Source organism: Silurus aristotelis, assembly GCF_946808225.1.
Source record: "Silurus aristotelis genome assembly, chromosome: 4".
NCBI lineage: Eukaryota > Metazoa > Chordata > Actinopteri > Siluriformes > Siluridae > Silurus > Silurus aristotelis.
Window position 1 is genome coordinate 1,273,482 of NC_139577.1, and position 19,987 is coordinate 1,293,468.

General features: G+C 40.2%; 1 protein-coding gene across 47 annotated transcripts in view; it reads right to left on the bottom strand.

The window, feature by feature from the left end:
• The window catches only part of dst (dystonin), a 124,283-nt gene that overhangs the window by 41,026 nt on the left and 63,270 nt on the right, over window positions 1–19,987 (bottom strand). For 34 of the 47 annotated variants that reach the window (XM_083539060.1, XM_083539098.1, XM_083539067.1 and 31 more), the window contains 19 exons: window positions 19,044–19,132; window positions 18,835–18,943; window positions 11,319–18,335; window positions 11,079–11,225; window positions 10,208–10,423; window positions 9,955–10,122; window positions 9,601–9,834; window positions 8,997–9,149; window positions 8,678–8,911; window positions 8,345–8,599; window positions 7,737–8,249; window positions 7,240–7,416; window positions 6,479–6,602; window positions 5,168–5,376; window positions 4,763–5,080; window positions 4,469–4,635; window positions 4,070–4,226; window positions 244–370; window positions 65–118 (listed from right to left, as the gene is read on the bottom strand). In XM_083539060.1, coding sequence (XP_083395186.1) covers window positions 65–118; window positions 244–370; window positions 4,070–4,226; window positions 4,469–4,635; window positions 4,763–5,080; window positions 5,168–5,376; window positions 6,479–6,602; window positions 7,240–7,416; window positions 7,737–8,249; window positions 8,345–8,599; window positions 8,678–8,911; window positions 8,997–9,149; window positions 9,601–9,834; window positions 9,955–10,122; window positions 10,208–10,423; window positions 11,079–11,225; window positions 11,319–18,335; window positions 18,835–18,943; window positions 19,044–19,132 — 10,468 coding nt within the window. The remainder of the gene's footprint in view (window positions 1–64; window positions 119–243; window positions 371–4,069; window positions 4,227–4,468; window positions 4,636–4,762; window positions 5,081–5,167; window positions 5,377–6,478; window positions 6,603–7,239; window positions 7,417–7,736; window positions 8,250–8,344; window positions 8,600–8,677; window positions 8,912–8,996; window positions 9,150–9,600; window positions 9,835–9,954; window positions 10,123–10,207; window positions 10,424–11,078; window positions 11,226–11,318; window positions 18,336–18,834; window positions 18,944–19,043; window positions 19,133–19,987) is intronic. The other 13 variants (XM_083539087.1, XM_083539090.1, XM_083539084.1 and 10 more) reach the window with 2 other exon arrangements.

Below are 19,987 nucleotides of genomic sequence, written 5' to 3' on the forward strand. Positions count from 1 at the left end.
TACATGGAAAGTAGAGTTTTCCAATGCATGGGAAACATCATAAAGAGAACCTGTAAATTTTTACCTTTATTCGTCAGATATGGACCTCCTAGACCTGAGCCATTACTGAGTGATGAACCTAAGGCAAGGAAAAGAGAATGCATCACATTTCATCCGGTTTAGATCACAGTGGAAACATCGCCTTGGACAGAGACAGGCACAATAAGTGTGCTCATAAATTCCAAAAATAATCTTTGGGAATACCTGATTTATGATGCATTCTGGCTTTGGCTGGTGATGTCAAAACACTGATTAAAGTACACAGTGCAGAGCCTGTGCTATTTATATTTTGGACAGCGGGGGCTTTAGCAGTCCATTCTTCTAACAAGCACTGAAACGAGAGAAATCTGGCTTGTAAAGCAGTGTAAAAAAGCAAAAATGCAAAATATGCATCTGTTAACTTTCGAAAAATGTATTACTGAGAGTTGACTTTAACAGTACAGAAGAGGAAATTTAGGATAATTTCTGACAGCCTGTTAAACAGTTGTTGTTTTTTTATCCTAATACAATGGAAATCTTTGACCTTATTTGTACGTAGTCACATAAAACTGCTTTTATAATCAATCCCTTTATAGGATTTTTAACATTAAAATAAACTTTTTTCGATTTAGTGTAACTAAGAACAATAATAACAGTAAAAGGTTTAGAATTTAAAATATACCTATATAGAAATGCAGTGTATTTTTAGTTAAAATTGATCTCACACTCAGCAAAGATGGAGCTGTTTTTCCTGAATTTTGGTGCAAAGTGAAATCGTACAAGTTTACATGCATTTTCACAGCATTAAACGACCGAGTTTGCTTCAATTCTGCTGACTGAAAATGCATTGCAAGACAAATGGTTTATTATGGGCAGAGAAAAAGATGCAAAATACACGTCAAAGCAATATCAGTGTGTTCTAAAAAAACAAAACAAGTCCACATACAGGTTCTTCTCTCTATGGTGTTCCTGCCATTCTGCAACCCTCATCCCTCCCTTCTCTCTGACATCTCCATGCCTCCGTCCCTCCCACCACTGACCCCAAGCTGTGTTCAGGTCATGGCCAAACTGGATATTAGGCATGTCTGTATGTGCTGTAGTATTCACTCATGAAGATGAATGTTATTTTATTACCCTAAATATAAAACAAATCTACTCCACACTATAACTGTGACCAGCACTAAGCCGAGCAAAGCCCAATTTTCACAAAAAAGGCGCAAACGTGTCACATCACGCCGTATCCAGTGCTATCGCTCGCTAATTAACATGGTCATTGTTTGTCCCACGAGATTCATATCTGCCTGCTCGCTCCCGTCCCTGCATCAGACTAAAAACAACTCCTGCCACGACTTCTGTTTATTGTCCCATGGGATCCGAGTCCCAATTCATACCAATACAATGTTCTCACTATATATATATATATATACAGTGGGTACGGAAAGTATTTAGACCCCCTTAAATTTTTTACTTTTTGTTATATTGCAGCCATTTGTTAAAATCATTTAAGTTCATTTCTTTTCCTCATGAATGTACCCATAGCACCCCATACTGACAGAAAAACACAGAATTGTTGACCTTTTTGCAGATTTATTAAAAAAGAAAAACTGAAATATCACATGGTCCTAAGTATTCAGACCCTTTGCTGTGACACTCATATATTTAACTCAGGTGCTCTCCATTTCTTCTGATCATCCTTGAGATGGTTCTACACCTTCATTTGAGTCCAGAAATTTTTGATTATACTGATTGGACTTGATTAGGAAAGCCACACACCTGTTTATATAAGACCTTACAGATCACAATGCATGTCAGAGCAAATGAGAATCATTAATGTCAAAGGAACTGCCTGAAGAGCTCAGAGACAGAATTGTGGCAAGGCACAGATCTGGCCAAGGTTCCAAAAAAATATTTGCTGCACTTAAGGTTCCTAAGAGCACAGTGGCCTCCATAATCCTCAAATGGAAGACGTTTGGGACGACCAGAACCATTCCTAGAGCTGGCCGTCCGGCCAAACTGAGCTATCGGGGGAGAAGAGCCTTGGTGAGAGAGGTAAAGAAGAACCCAAAGATCACTGTGGCTGAGCTCCAGAGATGCAGTCGGGAGATGGGAGAAAGTTGTAGAAAGTCAACCATCACTGCAGCCCTTCACCAGTGGGGCTTTATAGCAGAGTGGCCCGACGGAAGCCTCTCCTCAGTGCAGGACACATGAAAACCCGCATGGAGTTCTCCAAGATGGTGAGAAATAAGATTCTCTGGTCTGATGAGACCAAGATAGAACTTTTTGGCCTTAATTCTAAGCGGTATGTGTGGAGAAAACCAGGCACTGCTCATCACCTGTCCAGTACAGTCTCAACAATGAAGCATGGTGGTGGCAGCATCATGCTGTGGGGGTGTTTTTCAGCTGTAGGGACAGGACGACTGGTTGCAATCAAGGGAAAGATGAATGCGGCCAAGCACAGGGATATCCTGGTCAAAAACCTTCTCCAGAGTGCTCTGCTCTGGACCTCAGACTGGGCTGAAGGTTTACCTTCCAACAAGACAATGACCCTAAGCACACAGCTAAAATAACGATGGAGTGGCTTCACAACAACTCTGTGACTGTTCTTGAATGGCTCAGCCAGAGCAATGACTTAAACCCAATTGAGCATCTCTGGAGAGACCTAAAAATAGCTGTCCACCAACGTTTACCGTCCAACCTGACAGAACTGAAGAGGATCTGCAAGGAGGAATGGCAGAGGATCCCCAAATCCAGGTGTGAAAGACTTGTTGCATCTTTCCAAAAAAGACTCCTGGCTGTATTAGATCAAAAGGGGGCTTCTACTAAATACTGAGCAAAGGGTCTGAATACTTAGGACCATGTGATATTTTAGTTTTTCTTTTTTAATAAATCTGCAACAGTGTCAACAATTCTGTGTTTTTCTGTCAATATAGGGTGCTATGTGTACATTAATTAGGAAAAGAAATGAACTTAAATGATTTTAGCAAATGGCTGCAAAATAAAAAAGAGTGAAAAATTTAAGGGGGTCTGAATACTTTCCGTACCCACTGTATATATATATACTAAACACTCAAACTAGTCCTGTACCTTTAAGAAAGATTTCCTGATAGCAACTCATTATGCACAATCTTGGATGAGACCTGAGATATTGTACGGTTTAGAGACAGTGGCTTTGAGTAAAAGACAGGAGGTGGAGCTGGAGGTAGCCGAGCTGAAGATGTTGAGATGTTCGTTGGGAGTGACGATGAGGGACAGGATTAGAAATGAGTTTATTAGAGGGACAGCGCCATGTAGGACGTTTTGGAGACAAGGTGAGGGAGGTGAGATTGAGATGGTTTGGACATGTGCAGAGGAGGGACATGGGGTATATCAGTAGGCAAATGCTGAGGATGGAGACACCAGGAAAGGGAGAAAAGAGGAAGACCAAGGAGGAGGTTTATGGCTGTGGTGAGGGAAGACATGCAGGTAGTTGGGTTAAAAAAGGCTGATGTAGAGGACAGGGGGGTATTGAGACAGGAGTAATGGGAGAAGCCGAAAGAAGAAGACGAAGATGCACAATCTTGGATGAGAACCTTCTGGAAGATGGGTAATGGATGGTCTTCCAGCATGACAATGACCAAAAACATACAGCCAAGGGAACAACATGTTGGTCTTGTAGCCCATTCCAGCTTTGTGCAGGTCTACAATCTTGTCTTTTGACATTCTTGACGTCTTTTAGACAGATCTTTGGTCTCACCCGTGGTGGTGGAGAGGTTTGAATGAAAGAGTTTGAGTCTGTGACTGGTGTCTTTTATACACATTAATGAGTTGATATTAGAAGTCCTTTTTTAAAGGGACACGACTGATTTGGGTTTGTGGGAGTCAGAATTCTTGCTAGTAAACAATAAAACAATAAAACAATTTATATATATATAATAGAATCTATTGTTTTTTCTGGATTCAACATTTTCTCTGTATCATTTCTTTGTACTGTTACGCTAAAATATAAAAAATAATTAACCTCAGTCCCAAAGTATCACCTTTGTGGGAAACGTTGAACTGAGAACACACTCACATTGACTTTCTTCACGTCATTTCCCAGGACCTGTTCACTGCAGTTGGGTTGAACCACAGGCACTTGCTCTTTTGTCTCCTCCAGCCACATCATCAAGACCCCTGCAGCTGCTTTGAACTCGCCCAGCTGGTCCTGGCAAGACAACACCTCCTCCTCTCTGTAACACACACACACACACACACACACACACACACACACTGTTACGATGCACAGCAGTATCCTCACTAATGAAGCCAACCATGCAGGTGGCACGAAATGTATTTTCTATCATGAATCAGTGAAATTTGAAGTCTCACACACAGCATTATAACGCAGTCAGGACATCAGTGTTGTGTGCTTTAGACTGCATTTGGAACTGGACTCATAAATATTCATTAATAATCACAAAACAACACTCACTTCTCTTTAACAGTGTCTTTAAAGGTATTAAATGTGTTGGACAGGTTGGCCATCTTGCCCTGAATTAGAGCCGTGCTTCCCTCTGGGCTGGAGTTCGAAAGCTCCTTCGACAATGCGTGCAGTGTTTCCATGTCGTTTGCATGTTCAGCCATCTCTGCATTTATCTCCTACAAACACAGATTTGGAGTAAATCAATAAATCTATAACATTAAACTACTCTAATAACGTGTAAGTGAGAAGGTAGAGCAGATAAAGTGAGAAGATTAGGAGTAAGTACAGTATCGTGGGGTTTACCTGCACCAGCTGCGAGAGCTCATTTACATTTTTCCCTGGTCCGTCAGCCTCATTGAGAGCATGTGAATGTTTCAGAACAAACTCCTGGACCTTCTCAGATGTATTCTCGAACTGCTCCACCTTGTCCTTCAGCTGCTCCATCTGTAAAATCTTCTGCTTGTGCTTCTCACAGGCATTGTCAAAGCGTTGCGCGAGACCCTCCATCTTTTCCTGGAGTGCAGCTGCGGCCACAGGCTCTGCAGTCTCGACAAACTTCTTTACTTTGGCCTTCATAGTGGAGATACTGCTCTGCCTGCTGGACATGTCCTGCTCCAGAGCCTGTGTATTAGATACAAGGGACCCTTGAATTGTAGTAAGATTTTTAATCAACCGCGTTAATGAGAATCCTAAGAGAAAGACGCCTACCGCCTCCTTGCTGAGGGCGTCGGCAATAACAGCTGAGTCGAGGAGCACTTGGGATTTCTCCCCAACGTTCTCCTCCACCTTCTTCATCCAGTTCATCATCTCATCCAGACCGTCCTGTACACTGAGTGAGCGAGTTAACGTCACCAGCAGCTTCTCGTTCCGGTCACTCACTGCCTTGGACAAGTTATCGTACCTTTCCACAATGTCATCTGAAAACAGTTTAGAAAGAAATCAACTACAGACACCAAAAACCATCTCAGAAACTCTGAAGTAAACTGTAATAATACTGTGTGATTTATAATCTCTTTCTCTCTCTCCCTCTCTCTCTCCCTCTCTCTCTCTCTCTCTCTTTCTCTCTCTCTCTCTCTCTCTCTCTCTCTATATATATATATATATATATATATATATATATATATATATATATATATATATATATATATATATACAGATAGTCCCAAAGTTACAATGGTTCAATTAACGATTTTTCGATCTTATGATGACGATATCGATACGCCAGATGTGACGCGCCACATACATGTACACTGTGTAGTTTAAAAAGTATGGAACCGTAAATTGCTTTGTTTTGTTAAATGATGTACTGTAATGTGTTAATTTTTAGGACTGTCAAACAATTAACTCAACATAGAGCATGTAGACAAAATATTCGTGATGTAAATCGGAACAGAACTTTTACTATGTTTCCACATGGACGGTTTTAATTGCCGGATGTGCGCATCATGGCGGATTTGGGTGCCTGATTTGAGACTTGAATGTTTAGTGCTAAAAAATAAAATTAAAATTTGTTGGAGTTTTTTTTTTTTCACATCTGACTAAAGAAGGGACGTCGCGAATAAATTTGTGTTTTATTTCGGCTCTTTTATATTTATTTATTTATATTTTTTATTATAAAAATGGTCAAAAAGAAATGCGTGCTGCGTTAACTGCACGTTAATAAACGAAGTACCATTAAAACATATTTGCTTTAACGCGTTAATTTTGCCCGCCCTAATTAAATGATTAACACTTTACAGTATACTACCTAATACTGATCTCCATTCTTTAAGACTCCTGGGTAGACAAGGCCATGTCTCAATCATATTTTCAGGTTATGTTGGGATTATCAGAAAACATCTCCATCATAAGTCCGGGAAAACCTGTATATGTTTTTTTCATATTTTGATTATAATATTACAACCGTATGGGACACACCAAAAGGTCCCAAAGTTCATTTCAATTAAACTTTTTATTGGACTAAATTTTATTTTAAGTTCAATACAACAGGAATACAGATTTGAGAAAAGTATAACCCACCAACTGCTTCCTGAATCTCATCCTGGTTGTTGAGCAGGTCTCCCTCCACTGAGACGAGAGCATCTGCTGTTTTGCGTAGTGTCTCCAGAGCTACCTGATGGCCAGTTGTCTGCCCTTGAAGAGCCTGAGACAGACAACATGTATTAACATTTATGGCATTTAGAAGGATGCTCTTATCCGGATCAACTCTTATTTATTCAACTGAGCTGAACCCCTTAATCAAGGGCCCAGATGTGACGACTTGGTGGTGCTGGGACTCATGACCTTCTAATCAGAAGCCCAACCACTGAGCTACCAAATTAAAAATTAAAAATAATGATTTGGCATGGGTGAGAATTTCAATTAACCCTTCAAAACTAAACATCTCTCATATAACCTTCATATAGACTGCAGGCCTACAGAGGGCGCACTATTACATCAACTTTATGTTGCATATATAATGACATCACCACTGTTCCCTGCTTCTCGAGGTGGCTTGTGTTCTTTATGCTGTTGTCTGAAAAAGTGTGTGTGTGTGTCTGTGTGTCTGTGTGTGTGTGTGTGTGTGTGTGTGTGTGTGTGTGTGTGTATATACGGAGCGTCTGCACAACTGAGTGATGTGTGTGAACGGCTTGTCCGTTCCGCGTTGTCTATGTAAATGTTTTGACGTCAATAACAAAGCTGTGAATGATGAGCAACATGTGAGTGTGTGTGTGTGTGTGTGTGTGTGTGTGTGTGTGTGTGTGTGTGTGTGTGTGTGTGTGTGTGTGTCTTTCTCATGCCTTGGTTTCTTCCAGTTGTCTCTGGAGGGTTTGAGGGTCTGCAGCAATAGCTTCTGACTGCTGCTTTCTTGCTTCAGCCTCAGAACTATTGAGCCACGTTAGTAGGCCACTGGTGGCATCTTCATACTTCTTGTATTTGTCCACAACATCTTTGATATTGTTTCCAAGCTGGTTGCACTGAAATGAAAAGAGAGTTTATTATATCTGCTGAAGAATTTAACAACATTTGTTAAACCCTTAAACTCTCGAAACTTTTATTAATTGGTAAATAGTTATAGGAAACCTAACTTAGTCCCACTCCTTCTAATCTCTAATAAAGAAATCTAATCTAACTGATTTAATTGCTTTAGAGTTCAGCTTTGAATCATATGGTGATACACAAGACATATTACCACTTTATTTGTATAGAAATGCTGCCATCTGTTGGTCAAAAATAGAATGCACCATTCTAAAAACATTGCAAGCTCCCTAAACTAGCAAAAATTAAGCGCAATTACTTGAGTGTGCATGACTTTGTATCGTGTAGCGGTGGAATCCAGCTTCTCCTTCACGGCAGCACACGTTCCTGAAGTGTCCACCTCGCAGGACTTGGCCACATCCAGCACTTTCTGGCCTGAGATTGTGATAAAACGCAAGTCTCCTTTGTGACAGATCACATCTTCGTAGAAACTTTTCTGCCGCTGAAGCTTCTCCTGCAGAACATCCAAGTGGCCCGTGGGGGCTCCGAGCTCTTCCAGCTGCTCCTGGGCCTGCTGAAGCCAAACTCCAAAATCCTCGTAGTCGCCTTGAAACTTGCGAAGCTCCTCCTGAACGCTCCGCATCTGCTTCATCTGCTGCTCGGCCTGGGTGAGTGAGGCCTCGTAGCGTCCTCGAAGATCGTGGATGTCCTTCTGGAGCTTCTCTTTTTCAGATGGAGAGAGAACGTCTGCCTGCTTGTCCATCAGAGCCTGGGCCGACTGTGTGGCGATGATGAGATCCTGCTGCTGGGAGAGGATCTCTTGGTGGTGAGCCTGTAGAGATATGTTTTGACGTTATGTATTTTGATTCCCTTTTCTTTTTTTTTTCAAAGATCTCTCAGGTTTAAACTGCTGATTAAGCAACTCACCTTAAGCCTCTCATACTGCTGATCTATATTCAGTTCTTTCGTGTCTTCACCTGACCACTGTGAGGTGTTATCTGTGGTGTCCAGTGCATTTCCATTAGGATCATCTTCCCTTCCTGTTACTTTTCCATCTACTGGCATGTTCCCGTTCTCTTTGGCCGATCCGTCCATCTCTTTTTCCTTCCCGATATTAGATACCCAATCTAACAGAACCTCTATTTTGTTTTTGGTCTGTTCGAGTTGTTCCACAGCCGCAACCTAAACGCATACAAATTGTTTTTAAATAATAAATATTAACTAAGTATTTGATCAAACTAGCAGTGGAAGCTGTCCAACCTTTTCTGTCTCCTGTTTGATAACAGTGGTCACCACTTTCTCCAGTTCTTTCCTAGTTTCCTCTGCTCTCTGGTTCAGCATGTTTGCTTTGCTCTTCACCTCTTCCACCTTGAGCTCAATAGCGGCCACCTGCTCGGGTGTCAGTTTGCTCCGGTTCTCCTCCAGGAACTTCTTAGTGCTACTGATGACTTCATTTAGTGCGCTTACATTAGCCTGGATGTCCTTCTGCAGAGCCTGATCAAACCCCAGAGACGCACCAGAATCAAGATGACACAAATGATAACTGTAATTAAATATATCAGCAAAATACTGTGTATACCTGGTTCTCCTGCTGGAACTGCTGAAGGTCTCCAACACTCTTTGCATTGTTGGATTGCTGCTGGTGGCCGATGAGGCGGTTCTCAGTCTGCTTCAGGTCTTCACATAGCTCCTGCAGCTTTTCTACAAACTCCTTCTGCTTCTCCACAGCATTCTGTCACAAATAAGATATGAAATGAAAATTCTTTCCATTTAACGCACTTCAGCGTTCTGCAAAAGACAACACAACTGAGTATGCCGTAAACATTCGAGCTGCTGTATAAACATTAGGGTTTTGGATTTTGAACAAAATAAAAGAAGGTGAAAGGTTTCTTGGAGGTGTTAGGTCTGACTTGAGGTCTGAAAGCATTCCAAAGAAGGTGCAGATGTGTAAAAAAAAAAAAAAAACGCTTTGGTCCCCTCGTGCTCAACGCTTTTTTTCTTGAAGCCTGCAAAAGGTGAACACACTTTTTAAGACAATACTTTAAAGCTTCGATCATGCGAAGTTATTGTTTTGTTTGTTAGAGAATTCATGCACCGTGACTTCTGAGCAAAAGCATCCGGTTCTGAAACACGGCTCAAGACAGCTTTATTAAAACTCCGCGAGGATGTGGAGTCTTTCAGACCTGCTGCTGTATCTCATCCTCACAGATCTCCAAATGGAGGTCCAGTGTGTGCCTTTGAGTAAACACACGGTCCTTCAGTTCCTTAAAAGCTCTCTGCGTGGCACTGAGCGATTTCAGCATCTGTCTGTTCTGCGCTGGGTTTAGGAACTGGGCATGCTCAGATATGAAGTTCTGGACATCGAAAGCCGTATCGTCCAGATTCTGTCTCGTGCCAGACAGGTTCTTCTCCAGGTCCTGAAAACCAAAAGAACTGTTTAGAGGTTCAATCCCAGCAATCTTTTTTATTCCAGACCAAAAAACTCTTCTATGTTTATTTTAAGTCTATTATTTAGCCTACTTTTTCATAAATTATACCTTATTTTGCTGAATCTTATGTTTAACTGTTTCCAAGTCGTCCGTGTTTAAGATGTCCAGTTTACGTAGCGTCTGACACTTTTCCTGAATACCAGACGACAACTTGTCAACGGAGCTGAGAAGATCTTGATACGTCTGCTCCAGATTTGCCTGAAAACATTTCGTACCCTTTTAATAAACATTGGATCAAAACTACGTAATTATTCATTCCAATCCAAATGAAAGATGTATGTTGCATTTCTCAGATTCTGACCTCGGCTACATCAATGGCCTGGAGAATTGTGTTACGTCTTTCACACGACAAATGGCAAACACCCGTGAATGCTGCTTGCAAATCTACAAAAACCGAAGCTAGATCGTGTTGGATTTGTGTGGGGATGAGTTCATCAGCAGATTTTAAAAGCTGCTCGGCTAACGCCAGATCGGACGTGAAGATGCCAGGAAATGCAGCGAGCTGTTCCTCTAAAGACTAGAAAGAAAAATGTTGGGGATTAGTCGTTACATAAACAGGAAGAAGACGATACACAGAGATGGATGAAAGTAGGTCAAGATTAGGGTTGTGCATCTCCGTAACTCTGATCGAGATAAGATTCCCCGATGCATTGAGATCTGATTTCCATTCGATACAACACAAACTCGGAAAAGATAGGACGCTACGATTTTATTTATTTGGTTCAAACAAACAGCAAATCATTAATTCATTTAAGTGCCTTACTGCTAACGCAACGCTAATGCTAACGCATTCACAGAACAAAAATAAAAAGATAAATAAATAAATAAAGCCAGACGTTTTTTTCAAGTTACAGCTCTACCTCTGCCATGTTAATCTGTATTCTATGTGACTCTCAGGACACGCCTCGTTCTCTGTAACGCTGTTATACGTCATATGCACGTAGCAGCAGCGAGCGCGCTCGAGCAACAGTTTAGCAACGAGAAATGCCGACTTGTATCTGATGCACACTTCAATCAATCCATCACATCTTTAGCTTTTATGCCGATGCACCGATGCGAATCCATGAATCTTACATCCCTTTTCTAAAGCAAAGTCAGTAGAAAAGAAAACACATTTCAGTATGAGATGCATTTGACTTAGCAAACATGTAAAACTGCAATGATGGACACACCTGAGCTGCTTCCAGTTGGGCTTGTAATCCTTCAATGTGGGCTTCTGAAGGAGCTTGGGTCAAAAAATCCTTCCTGATGTCTTCCAGTGCATCATAGTGATCCTGGAGTTTACCAACACATTCCAAGTACTGTTGGGTGGAGCATATCTGCAACATAGTAAAAATCAACAAATTTAATTAAATTGAATGTAATTATTATTCATAATATGCTAATTAAATGTATCTCAAGTTAATGCTCACTCTGGGTCTAACTTTGACCTCCTCGGTGTTTGAAACCGTTGCCTGCTTATTGGACAAATCTGTCCGAAAGACGTTATCGTCTACTAACGTTTTTGGGTCTTCGGCAGCAGAAATCTCCTGGATCTCTTCTAGAAACTCTGACTGCACAAGTACTGGATGACTTGGTCGTACTGGATCGGGTTCAGGTGGAGACTCCTGCTGATTTCTAAACCCTGGAAGATTTTGCTCACATTCGCTCAAATCCTTGAGCAGACCAGGATCTTTGCTTTCAACAAGGAATTGAGTGGTGTTTGAGTCATGTTGAGGTGCAGTAGTCTGTGAGATGCTCTCACTGGTACCACGCCCCTTCCTCTGCTTGTTAGGGGTCTTATTTACTGCTTCATTAGCTGTCGTGTTTACGAGTCGATGTAAATAAGCTGGTTGAAAGTCACTCGCTGACACTGAAGAATCCACACACAGTTTATCTGCATGTGGGTGAACATCAGTGGTGTCCTGAAGAGTTTGAGCAGTAAGCAAGTCTACACATGATGAATTTTGTGGAATATTAGACTTCAATGTAACAGATTCTGAACATTTTTCTTTCACAATGTGCTCTGGAGTGATGGAGGTTTGTTCCTGTGATGATTCTGTAAATTTTTTCTCAAATATAACAAAGCCTGAGTTAGGAAAGCTAGACTCAACCAATACATCAGGTACTCCATACTCAGTTAAGTCATCACTGGGAGTTCCATCTGGCAGCAGCTTCAAGGTGGAACGTGTTCTCAAAGTATCTCCACAACAAAACTTTGAGCTGTCGATAGACTCTGAGGTGTTGAGATTGACCAAATCAAATTCATCACTTGTCTTATTATCAACAATTTGACTGGATTGGATCTCTTCTGATCTGTATGAGGCATGGTCTTCAACTGTTCCTGACTTGCCCTCATGCTCAGGTCTATTCATGATCTTGCTAACTGTACATTGATCTAAAGTGTTCTCGTTCATATCTAATGACTGGGACAACACACCTTCTTCCTGATCTTGCACATTTTCACCTGATTCGTGACTCACAGTTCTCATATCTGATAGTAACGTAGAAGAAGATACATTTGTTTCGTTATCGGTTAATGTTTCGATCTCTTCTATCCTTCTATCTAAGCTTCCTGAACCTCTCAGATTGGTGAATGTATCTGCTATGCTCTCTGAGTTCCTTTCTTCAGAATAAATATGACAGGAAATTCCTGAGTCACTGCAAGCAGAACTTCCCTTCTGGTTTTCTGCTGCTTCATTAACAGCCACATCTCTAGAAATGTTATCACCATGATGATTCTCTTTTTTGCGAACATGGTATTGGGTATCCAAATAATCTGAATTGGAAAGATCTTCTAAAGCATTCTGGATAATTTGCTTGACCTCATCGTGTTTTCCTGGACCATAAACAACAGCTGATGGAACGTCACTTAACGCCTTCAAATCCAATCTTGAATTCAAACTGGTCGTCTGCATTGTGTGTGTCAACGCATCAGTGGTGACCTCTGAAGTTCTCACTAGATTCTTAGTACATTCTTCCCTCATACGCTCAGAAACTGGACTTGCGTCCAAACTACTGATTATTTGGGTTGAGTTGCTTCTCACTGTATTCTCAGTATTTCCTGATAAGTGATTTGTTCTTGGTGCTTCAGTTTCTGTGTTTATTTTGATATACAACTTTTCAGGAATCTCGTCACTATCAGTCTTTAAGATGGACAACGAATCTGAACAACTGGAAAGCGTTTGGGTCAAGGTGCATAGAGGAGTGTTTTTTTCCATCCGGTTCACAACATTTTCCGTGTTAAGACCTTCATCAATGAGATCACAACATGGCTTTAAAGTGAATGAGTCCAAATTGCTAGTCGTTAATGAGGTTTTGGATTTTTCTGTTCTGTTGACTGCATTTTCAGGACATTTTTGAGTAAAATCCTCAGCAGGGATTTCATCACTGCTCGTTCTGATGGTAAATGAATCCAAACTGCTGGTTATTTGTGTTAATTTTAATGATAAATAAACTTCAGATGATTTCCTCACTGTATTTTCCGTATTTGGACACTGGACACTGAACACATCATCAGTGGTCTGATTACTAACTGTCTTTAATGTGAGCAAGGAGTTCAAACCACTGATCAGTTGAACTGGACCTTCTTTCTCAACTTCTTCTGTTTTGTTCACTGCATTTTCAGTATCCAGATATTTAGTAACAAACACATCATCAGTGGTCTCTTCATTAACTGTCTTTAAGGTAAGATAGGAGGAATCCGAAATACTGAATTCTTCTCTTCTGTTCACTGAATTTTCAGTACATGGACATTTTTTTGTTTGTTCCTCAGCAGTTCCTTTCTCACTAACCGTCTTCGAGATTAGCAAAGACTCCAAATCACTTCTCATTTGCACTGAACTTGTCAATAGAGGACTTTCTTTCACTTCTTTTTCAGAACTTGAACATTTTATACTTAGGTCTTCAACGATTTCATCACTTTTGATGATTTGTTCCAAATTCGTTAATTGAGCAGAAGATTTCTCTGTTCTGTTCACTGCATTTTCAGTATTTGGACTGTTTTCAACAGCACAATGTGTTTTTATGATGATTGATGAATCTAACCTATTTATCTCCCGTGTTGTGTTTGGTAATGAGTTGGTGGATTCTGTTCTGTTCACTGCATTTTCAGCACTTGGACAGTTTTCGCTTCGATCTTCAGAACAGATCTCATAATTATCAGTCATCAGGTTGAATTTTGAATCCGAACTGCTGGTTGTTAAGTTTGTTAACGGACGAGTCGCTTCAACGGTCCTCAGTGATGTTTTACTTCTTTCTCCAAAAGTGTCATCAGTGATCTCATTACTGACCGTCTTTAAGATAAACGACTCCAAACTACTGCTTGATAATAGAAGAGTATCTTCCTCACTTCTCTTCACAACATTTTCAGTACATTTCTCAACAGGGAATTCGGTCATCTTAAGTTCAGAATATGAATCCGAACTAAATATATCCTGCATTGTGTCGAAATCCTCCTGAGATATTTTTATCTCATTTTCAGTACATTTTATAGCAAGTCTCTCAGCAGTGATCTCATCTACATGGGCTGTTTTTGAGATGACACATGAGTCGTCCAAACTCCTAGCTGGAGTTATTAAAGCTTGCGAGACATCGTTTGAGATTTTCATGGAGTTTTCAGCACTTGAAGGTTTTTTAGCAAACTCCACATTTGTGTTCTTTAAAGGAAACTGTGAGTTCAGGCTACTTTCAGTACTGGGAGGTTCTTCACTGTCTGGTGCGAGCATAAATGATGAATTCAGGCTACTGGTTATTTGTGCTGGGATTGTTAAGAGATGATCATTTTGCGCTGCATTTTTCATTTTAGTACCAAAACCTTCAAAAGTTACATCATCTGCCTCTAATTTATCTACTACATTTTCAGTACTTGGAGATTTTTCATCAAACTTTCCAGATTTTGTCCAGTTTAAAGTACTTGTCAGATTATTCTCCAAATCCAAACTACTGATTATTTGGGTTGAGTTGCTTCTCACTGTATTTTCAGTATTTCCTGATAAGTGATTTGTTCTTGGTGCTTCAGATTGTGTGTTTGGACTTTTGTTATAAAAATTTTCAGGAATCTCGTCACTATCAGGTTTTAAGATGTACAATGAGTCTGAACAACAATTGGAAACCATTTGTGTCGAGGTGCTTAGAGGAGTGTTTTTTTCCACCTGGTTCACAACATTTTCAGTGCTTGGACCTTCATCAATGAGATCACAACATGGCTTTATAGTGAATGAGTCCAAATTGCTAGTCATTAATGAAGATTTGGATTTTTCTGTTCTGTTCACTGCATTTTCAGGACATTTTTGAGTAAAATCCTCAGCAGGGATTTCATCACTGCTTGTCCTAAAGGTAAATGATGATAAAGAAGCTTCATCTGCATTTTCAGTAATTAGACATTGAACCCTATGCGCATCATCAGTGGTCTTATTACTAACTGTCTTTATTGTGAGCAAGGAGTCCAAACTACTGATCATTTGGGGTGAACATGTTAATTGAGGACGTTCTCCCTTGACATTTTCAGTATTTGGACATTTATTACCAAACACATCATCAGTGGTCTCCTCATTTACTGAATTCAAGTCTAAACTACTGATCATTTGTTTTGCTGATGGATGTGTGTCTTCTTCTGCTCTATTTACTGTACCTGGACATTTTACACCAAAGTCCTCAAAAGGGATTTCAAAACAATGCTCTTTCTCCAGAGCACTTATCTCGGCATCTGTCTCAAACAGGAACGCTAAGTCTAAGTCTAAACCAATGGGCATTTGTTCTGAATTTGTTGATAGACGAGCATCTTCTGGTCTTTTCATGGCATTTTTAGTAATTGGACATTTTTCGGAAAGACCCTTATATAAGATGGCTTCATCACTAACAATCTTAAAGGTGTTTAAACTACTGTTTGCTGAAAGATGTTTGTCTTCATCAACTTCATCACTTGTATCTCCATCATTGATGACTTTGTTACTCGCTGTTTGTAAGCTATACGTTGTGTCTGAGCGATCAATGTTAAGACCGTTTTTTTTATTAAACTCTTCATCAGTGATCAAGTTCAAGCTTGATGCTGAGCCACTACTGAATTCTGATCTTTTTGCTAATAGAGCGTCGCTTTCAGTTGTTCTCATTAATGAGTATTCATTACTTGAACATTTTTTGATGAACTCCTCAACCTTCTCATCGCTGACTATTTTTGGGGTGAAGGATAAATCTAAAGTAGTGGTTAACTCTGTTGAAGTCGCTAAACGATTATTGACTTCATCTGGCCTTAGCATTGCATTTTCAGTAGTTGGATCGAGTGTTTCAGTGAAATCCTGAGCAGTGACGTGTTTATAAAGAACTGTATTTGAGCTGAATGATGAGTTTACACTACTCTGAGATTTTTCACTGAAGTCCACAGGAAGGATCTCTACACTGTCTTTCTCCTGAACATCATTTAGCGTCGAGTCTAATCCACCTGTCATTTGATTTAAAGTTGCTAATAGATTTTCAGTTCTTGGACACATTTCCCCGAGCTTCTCGTGACTAACCGTATTCAAGCTCTCAGAACGACTAGTTATTTGATTTAAGTCTAACGATAGACAACTGAATTCTTCTGATCTAATCTCTGCATTTTCAGGACATGGACATATTTTTGAGCTCTGCAGAAGGTCTTTGTCTTTAGCTTGGACTGAATTTTCTCTGTGATTTAAAACTGCATACTTGTCTTCGGAAAGCAAATTTAAGTGATTAATGTGAGTTTCTGTAGAAGGTGGAACTTTCGCATTAGGCATTTCATTTGTGTGGGACTTTCTGTATGTGTGTGGTTCAATCTCAGATGTCGAAGCGGTTTTAATACGAAGTGACGTATTAAACATCTCACCTGACCCTGAGATAAGACCGTCCGACTCGATCGTCTTTACACGGCGATCACGCTCTAAAACTCTCTCTTCTGATATCCTTAATTCAGTTTCCTCAATATGCAAAACTGCCAGTTGATCATTATGTGTGATGTGTGCATCATCTGGAAAGTCCTCATCTGTAGATGAATCACGTGTGTGCGTTTCTGATATTCCTAGCAGTACTTGAGCCAATTTATTTAGCTGCCTATCAAAAATTAAAAGCCTCTGCCCTGATTTAGGGTCCATGTAGCTGTTCATCATTAAAAACGAAACAAAAAGCTGCTTGGCTTCCATGGAAGATGGTGCATTTATACTCTTTTCATCAGCATCCAGTCCTTTTCTGGATCGATCAGAACCCTCAATCTGAAGCTCACGCATTACTAGCCAGGATGAAAATCTGTCATTGAGATCCTCTATAGCAGGAAAGATATCTGGTATCTCGATAGTTTTCAGAAAATCTACTGTGCATCTATTGATAAAACCGTTTTCGGCAGCAGAATCAATATCAACGACCTCAGAGTTCTCGGGGATGTAAAACGCCACGATTTTACGTCGGTTACACAGAAGCTCATGCGCCAGTTTCTCAGTGAGGATTTCATGCTGCATGGACATGGAGACGGTCAGGATTTCGCCAGATTGAGGCCACAGGAGGCCCATGAAACTTTTTTGCCTCTCCAAAACTAACAGAGCACTTCTGGAGCTTATTAAATCGCAGTGGACAGCTTCGTCGACTGTCAGTCTAGCTCCGCTTTTAGGGTTCACGATGCCACCGTGTTGGGCTTGATAGCTAAGAATTTCACCAGCAGTGTCCTCATCAATCAGACCCTCGGAAACGGCTTCTTCTACGGTAAGCTTAGAGCTTGTTCTAGAATCGACTATGCCTCCTGCAAAGAGCTGCGCACTCAGCAGACGGATCATTGTATCTCGATCGATCAAACCATCGTGCGTCGCTCTCAAAATGCTGACGTCTCTCCCAGACGTGAGCGCTATGCTTCCGTCGTGCTTGGACTTCACTGCTAGCAAGCGAAGCCCTGTCTCCTCATGCACAATGCTCCTCTGAACAAGCTGAATGAGAGACACTTTTTCAGCCGTATTTGGATCGATCAAATCCTTCCAGGTATTTTGTCTTTGCAATATTTGAATGTAGAGAGAGTTGGGAATCAGGCCAAATTCAAACGCCCTCTCAAGACTTAAACTCTCTCCAGTAAGTGTCACTCGTAACCCACCAGTGGCAAGCTGGATCTCAACGATCTTCACAGCTAGACGTTCAGAAATCGCTCCGTCCTTCATCGCAGCTACGGCTGGCAAGGGCTCGGAGGCGTAACGTGGACTCTGAATGCATTTATAGGCTTCGTTCAAGTCTTGCAATTGCTCATACATGGGTTCATCCACCAGGTTGTGCCTGAACGCATCCTCCAAGTCTAGACACATGTGGAATTCAGGTAGGATGAGCTCAGATGTTATGAGCTGAGCTCCAAGGAGACTGAGCCCAGTGCAGTGGTCGAGGAGACCGTTCTGCACTGCACGGCATACAGACAGCACGGCTCCTTTTCCCACATCGAGAACGCCTTCGATGACTTCGAACTCCTGTGAAGCGAAGGATCGCAATGAGATGCGTATCGCAACAGTGAAACGTCTTGTACAGCTTTATTACGTAAAACATCTCACATACTCACCCGGGAAACGTGTCTACAGATCATTAAACAGTCAAATCAGACAGCAAGAAGAGCAGAGTTAAAAGCTCTCATGCATCTGTGGACAGAATTTTCAGCATCTTGCAAAAACAACAAGGTCGGTTAAAGACAACACGATGAGTATTCAGTGCAGTGTGGCAAAAAAAAAAAAAAGTCAAAGAGTGAGAGCGCATGAGGTTCGCTGTGTGGGAAGAACGAGCAGCTTGAAAAACCACATGCTCTGCTATGTTTACAGCATACTCAGTTCACTTTATACCAAACCACACACACACACACACACACACACACACACACCTCACCTGAGGATTAGTTTCAAATGTTAGCATGAACATACATGTGCTGAGAGTTAGCCGTGCACTTCAGTACACCATCGAGAAGAAGCGCAACATCACCTGTTCAGCACATTGTGTCTGGTCTTCACTCATCTCAGAGAGGTCATTGTAGGCCTGCTGGAGGAGTTTCAACTGGTTTTCCGCTTCACACTTTTCCTCCTCTGACATTCTGTCAGAGAAAATAAAGAGCAATCATAATGAAACTTTGTAATATCAACAATTTTTTTTATTGGTTGGGAGAAGAAACACAGGAACATAAAGAGACGTACTTGTCACTGTACTTGGTTAATCTCTGCTGTGTACTTCTTAATGCTTCGGTTATTTGTTCCTTCTTTGACAAAACTTCTTCAATGGGAATCTGGTTTGAGGTGTGAAAAAAGGAACTATATTTATAAAGAATAAATGGAAACAGGGTGATAATAAGTACACATGAAGTATATATTTGGGTTTATATTGCAGGATGAAGGCATAGGGATATAAATCATTGGAATGCTTCCAAAACTATTTTAGTCCTTTTTAGGTTATTTTTATATATTTTATGGATTTTGTCATTTGCAACGTGTGGATTTTATTTTATGGATTTTATGTGGTTTTATGGATTTTGTAACATGTCCTTAAGTTCTTTTTGGTCCATTGGCATTAGAACATTACCAAAAAAATAAAATCTATATATATATTTATATATATTGTATATATATTATATATATTATATTTTTTATATTTTATAGATGCAGATTAAATATTTTCTATTTTGGCCAATGGGACAAAAATTCATTATTATGTGTAATAAAAAAAAAAACGTGTAATTATGCAGAATTAATTATTAGAAATTTTTATTGTGATTCTTTTTGGAGAAAATATTTTCCCCCAAAAAAAAATGAATACATTGAATAATCATTAATTGTCTGTTTTGTATAATTGAGATTATTTTTACATGAAGTAAGGATGCTGATATAATAACGTTTTCAGATCTAATAATGGGCAATAAGCTATTTTAACTTCACGTTTATACAGTGTATGTATGTGTATTTATTTGTGTGCTTGTGAAACTGTCCAAGGTCATAAAGAAAAGGCAGGAAATTGATTTAAAATTGTAAAAGCAAAATCAAACAAATATACACAACCGTTTTCTTTATTGTACAGCCATAAAATGTAATGTACATACATAAAAAATTTACTTAGTTTTTTTTTTTTTCTCCAAAAATCAAGTTAT